At 39.7% G+C, this 6,144-nt stretch overlaps 1 protein-coding gene across 3 annotated transcripts in view; it reads left to right on the top strand.

Annotated features, from left to right (window-relative positions):
- Positions 1-5,998: 5,998 nt before the first annotated feature.
- The window catches only part of RFC1 (replication factor C subunit 1), a 40,948-nt gene continuing 40,802 nt past the window's right edge, over positions 5,999-6,144 (top strand). For all 3 annotated transcript variants that reach the window (XM_085322773.1, XM_085322774.1, XM_085322775.1), the window contains exon 1: positions 5,999-6,068. In XM_085322773.1, the coding sequence (XP_085178899.1) occupies positions 6,066-6,068 (3 nt within the window). In that variant the 5' untranslated portion in view covers positions 5,999-6,065. The remainder of the gene's footprint in view (positions 6,069-6,144) is intronic.

Consider the following 6,144-nt stretch of genomic DNA (forward strand, 5'->3'; position numbering starts at 1 on the left):
GCTGAATTTTTTACCTATCAGAAATTCAACATAACACACTAGGACACATTTTATTACTAGATCCCAGATAGACTCAATAAAAACAAACAAAATAACATTTTCACCTCCCTAGGCCTAAATGTCTCTTCCATGCCAATTTCTCCTGGAAGCTTTCTGTTTGGCCACAAATCTCCAGATATTTACAGGCATCTTATGAATATTTTTGCACACTATCCACTCACAGGAAGATTAAGCTCACGTTTCTTTGGGGAAAAACTGAAGAGCTTGCTCCCATTTTGGGCAGCCCCCCCAAACGCTAGTACAGGCCTGCTGGTCTCACAATTTGACAATTTAATTATGCTTACATAGAAATTCTGCTACTCAGAAATTATGACATTTTACCCTTTCTGTATGACTAGATAGCTAGAAAGGCAAAATGTAATTCCCCTGTCCTATCCTGCTCAAGAACAATCCTACATCTGCATGAAAATCCTCCCTGGATTAATGTAGGAAATTCTGTTCTGGAGAAGAGGTATAAGCACATTCCACTGACAATGTAAAAACGTAAAGCAAGTGAATATTTCATTCAAATACATACAACTGTTTTTATATCCTATATAAAAGTCTGCTATACAGCTCTGTACTAACAGTACAAAATTAACACAGGTCTGTTCCAATTCTTAAGCAATTCCCCTTGATTTTTTTAAATGAAGTTTAGCAAAAATAAATAACTCTAAAGATGTTACTTCAGTCCTGATTAATTTAATGATCTTGAGATACACAGCTGGTACAGTGGATCTCTTACAGAGCAGTTATACAGTATTTTTGAATCTAATCTCATTATTTTAAAATATTTTAAATCATGGCAAATGTACATTTGTCAATGCAGTAAACACATTAGATGCAGAATGTATCCACTTCTAAATCACAGTTGCTTAGCAGATTCACAGAATTCAATAGCAATACGAAGTATCTTTGCATGGCAGAAAGAGATATACTGAAATCTGAGCTCAGAAACAATTTCTCATGAGTCTAGCATTCTGCTTCAATGAATTAGCTCTGCTGACATGCAGGATGTAAGAGTCCAGATGGACAGCTGCTTTATTGTTCTTGCTACCTAAGAGAGCATGTTTGCAGGCAGCTTGAATGTCTTTGCACAGCATTGCATCATGCCATTTAGACATACCTTTGGCTTAACAATGAAGCTGGTTAAAGCATTGGAAGACATTTTATTTTTATGTGATTCAGTTGCTAAAAGCTATAAGCATAGTATATGTTTAATTTTATGATAAACAACAAAATATCTATCTCCATATATATTTGTCTTTATCGGGATCACCTTTACGTGAAACAGTTTCATCATAGCTGATGGAAGGAAGCTCTTACAGACAACCTCTGCACTGCAGATCTCTGCTGGTGGGATAGCCACCCAGCAAACATCAGTGTGCCCAACATAACTAACCCAGCACTCCCTCAAGCACCTGGAGTAACTGCTGGCAGATCTCAGCATAGACCCTGTAGAGGCACTTTGAGAAGTAGTGAGGAAAGGTACCAAGTTAGTCTTACAGTATGTGCTATATTCCTCCTCTATCACATGGAATAGCATTTTGAAACACATATTAGGATGATACCTCAAAAGTAGATAGTTGCCTTGACCACCAACACACCCATGACAGCTCTGTAACACCATGGCTGTGCACTGACAGAGTAAGGACAACAGACTTCTCTCCAGTAACTACAGCACAGCTAGTACCACTTACATCTTATTGCAGACAACATGGTGCATCGGCATGAGATGTGAGAAGTCTATAGGAGACTTGTGCTCACAGATGCTTAATCTGGACAAAGTTATGAACTAGATTTCTTTCCTTGTTATTGTTGGGACTGGGGGCATGCTTTAATTAACGTTTGAAAAGGTTTCCCACTATAAGACTTTGAATCTAGTTTCTTACTGCTTTGTCAGATTTAATGGTTTGGCCTATAATGTTACTCGATGAAATTAGAGAGGAAGAGAATAAACTTGTTAGAGTCCTGTAAGGACTTAATTTGGGAAGATTATGATTAGCTGAGCAAAGAATTGGGGAAAGAAAAGGCTGTGAATGTTAATTTGGAAAACTAGTAAAGACCAGTGAAATGTGATCAGGAATGGTCGAGAAGTGAGGGTGCACAGGGAGGTGAAGAGAAGAGGAAGAAATAAATCATGCCACTAGTTCAAGTGGCAGAAGTCAGTGCTGGCTGCAACCCTGATGTTGTGTGTGGTTTTCAGTATGATATTACCCAGCGTGATTTCCTGCCTCAGGCCGTGCTTGGTGAAACTGGTTTCAGAATGAACCGAGGCCAAAAGAGACTGTGATCTCTAGGGTGCTTGTCATTGCTGTTACAGCAGTTGGGAGACTAATGATTATGCAGTTCAATTCTCACTTATCAAATTTCCTTTTCTATCCTTTCTTCTGCCAAGATAATTGATTCAAATTACGAAACCAACTTTTCACTTGACTATTAATTATGTATTCTTGTTATTTTATGGGCTCAGCTTGAAAACCTGGGGTCTGATCTGCAGAAGTGCTGAGCACATTAACCAAAAAGAATGGAGTCTGAGAGTACACAATGTTAGTCCGAGTTAAGACACAGTCATTCTGCCTCTAGATATTCAAATGAAGATAGAGAAAAGATTTAAGGACAAAGTACACTTAGAAAAAAGTGTAATGTTTACATTAACCTCAGCTGCTCAGACCTACTAATTTTAAATGCTCAAAAAAATCACAACTTAGTTTATGTAATTGCTCTCAACAGTGTAGCACATATCAGACTTGCATTCCTTACACAGCAAAAGCTGTTTGAGATGGAATCAAATATTTTCTAAAGACACAAAATTGTGATGGATACTATAGAAAGCCTAATGTAAATAGAAACTAGATCACAGATTTACAAAGAATTTTTGGAATTTTTGGTCTGCATCAAAATACAAATTCCTATTTCTACAATATAAGAGAAAACTATTAGTAAACAGCATATTCCCTACACAATTAATCCAAAAGGGAGTAAGGGAACATTTCAATATTTATCAATGCCATTAAAAAATGTTGAATTTAACCTGAAGTTTTAATTTCAGGAAACATATTGTTGTGTTTTCCTTATCATCACAGCATTATAATAGTATATTTCTTTAGAGCAATTCTTACCCATGTGGTCTTTTGGATATACACAAAGTTCAAATAAAACGTTAGCCATGTCCCATGATATGCTGCAAAGACTTCTTAAATGATAGAAGTGTATCGTACCCTAAGAACACTGAGAAATACTGCATTGTGGACTTCAAAAGTATCCCGGTATTATGTTACAAGTTTTTCTGCTTTATACTTCAGCTAAGTTTCAAATAACACAAAATATAGATTTTTGTGTAACTCTAAAGAAAACATTGCCTCAAAATAGTCACAATAAAAGATGATTCCGTTCTAAAATTGTATCAAAATATTAAAATACAAAAATTCAAATATAAAACAAACTAGAAAATATTAACAAAAAGGAAAGTGACTAATCTTTTTTATATTTCTCAACTTAAGAACATGTATTTTTCTTCACACAACTTTCCCTCTCAATAAGCAAAACAAGGAATTCCCTAACAACAGTAAGACTGCTTTTGTTCAGTGAGGAAGAAACTGGGGCTCGTGAGTTAACAAATCTCTCAAATTTTAAAATATATTTTGGAAAATATTAACATAAAAATCAGCCAAATAAACCAGGCTATAAGTGATCTGCAAAAAGATAGAAAACAAGTCAAATTCATTTATTATTTGGTTTAGTTATAAATAGGATGATAACATTGAAGGTACTTCAGCTATTAAAAAAAAACAGTACTTTTAATTGGCTTATATGTCTTTAAAACATAACCCAGTATCAGTGGTACGATCAAATGTGATATTGCCCTCATTTTATCTTACAAAGCACATCATAATACAATGAGTATTCGGTTTTGTTTCCAGTGTCATAGCAAGGATTCTCATACTTCCAGTGGTTTTAAAGCCATGCATGTAGAAACAGAGTCTCTCCACTACAACTAGAAGTGAATTATGCTCATTCCAAATATCCGGGCGGATCTACTTTATGCAAAGGGTTAAATTCTTGCCTTCCAAGAAATATGAACATGTCACAAGCCCACAGGCACATACTGCTCTGCTTGATGTTATTCTAAGTAGCTTTATCAAATACAAACATAGATAACCACCTGCAATAATTCTTTAACATTATTTAAACAGTTTGTGTCAGCCATTTTAACTACTCTTAATTTTGGTATCAGGAATACGTACAGCTTAAAAAATGACATAATAAGAATTAAATACATAAATACAAACATTATAATTAGAGTTGTTTTTCTAAAGTGGTACCATTTTGTTTGCACAGGCATCAAAGCCCAAGATTTATGGCATAATTTGCAAAAAATACTGAAATCACTGCCTGTGCTGTGGCTTGACATTTACTTGTTTCCTCTTTCATTTTGTTATGCAGAAATTCAAACTTACAACCTACGCTAATATTAAAAATACGAAGGCAAGAGTCCACCTGACCATATGCATTCATAAAAGAAGAGCAGCAACTTCTATATAAACAGGGCCTTAAAATTACTTACAGCCCAATTCAAGGAATTAAACTGAAGTGGTAGTAGACATCATGAGCATTCATATTTTCTCAGGTCAGGCAAAAAGGTCTGTCTTTTACCTCTACGCAATTAACTTTGCTGTGACTTCGACCATGACATTCTTGTTCTTACAAAAATAGAAAATGAAGGGAATACAGAAGGTATACAAATGATTTGTACTGTAAGACGAGTTGAACTGAGTTGAACTGTTGGTACTCTATTTCTTTATGAATGGTTTCTAAATCAGTATAACTATTTTAAAGGTAATTAGTTCATCTCCCCTGCCTGTTTTTTCTCCAAGATTAGCAATGAGTCGAGATTCAATAGGTTGGCAGAACAGAGACATCAAGTAAGTAACTCTTACAAAGAAGGGCACAGATTTTTATCAGGATTGCCTAAGTTTTTTTCCCTCCCACTGCTCAACAAGTAAAGAATGAAAGAAAACATGATTTCATAAAAAAAAAAAAAAGAAATAAATGTCAGTAGGTAAAGATTGAGTGCAACTCTTCTGTTTCTCTTTGAATCCTCAGATATAGACTGTGAGCTCTCCTAGGTCTTAACCGATGGTACAAATTAATGTAGAGAAATCAAAGTCCAAGATTTCCTGCGTAACTGGGAAAGCAATGAGAAAGAGACAAAACACATTTAGGCCTTAAAACATGTCAGAAAAGTAATTTAATGCATCAGGCTGATTCAGATCAGGGTTGCTCTGACTGTACTGCTGTGTTATCTGCTGCCCATGTAATTAGGATGCTTCATTTGGCTTAGTGCATAAAAAAGATTCAGCTCCTCGAGGCATGACAGGGATTATGGTTTAGCAGTCAATCCGTCAGCTTTGCTTCTCTGTCAGAGGTGACTGCCCTCACCGCAGAGGCACCTGTTTCTTCTACAGCTGCAGCACCTAACAGCCCAGCAGTTAACATCAGCTCCTGCCGACTGCCTTTCTGACTGACAGGCCGAGACCCGCACCGCAGCTGCCAAGCCCTCCTGTCCAGCCGAGGCGGAGCGGGTGACAGCGCCGCCGCCTCGGGCCGTTAGAGCGGCCTGTCGCTACGGCAGCCCAGCGCGCGGCACCCCGAGCCGCTGCCTGGCAGCCTGCACGCAGCCCGCGCGGGCAAACACGGCGCAGCAAAGCCAGGAGAGAGGAAGGGGACCACGGGCGGAACCGCAGGAGAACGCGGAGACGCGCAGCTCCGCCGGGCACGGCAGGGCACGGCAGGGCAGGCCAACAGCCACCCCGCCAGCACCGCCCCCGCAAGGAACATGGCGCCCGGCGGGAGGCGGGAGGCGGAAGGCTGCCCCCGCCCCGCCCCGCCCCGCCCCGCCCGTCGCGGCTGTGACGCCAGCGCCGCGCGCCAGGTGTTCGGAGTTGGCGCGAAGGCGGGGGGGGGGAGGCGGGCGCCATGGAGCCGGCGGCCTCCCGCTAACGAGATAAACGGCCGCCAGCAGCATGGTGAGCGCGGTGCCGAGGGAGGGTGGGCTGTGCCGTGCCGTATCCGGTGCACGCGGCGGCTCGGCCTCGCCACTCG

The sequence above is a fragment of the Rhea americana genome, unplaced genomic scaffold (genome assembly GCF_003343005.1).
Source record: "Rhea americana isolate MKP2758 unplaced genomic scaffold, rheAme1 scaffold_8, whole genome shotgun sequence".
NCBI lineage: Eukaryota > Metazoa > Chordata > Aves > Rheiformes > Rheidae > Rhea > Rhea americana.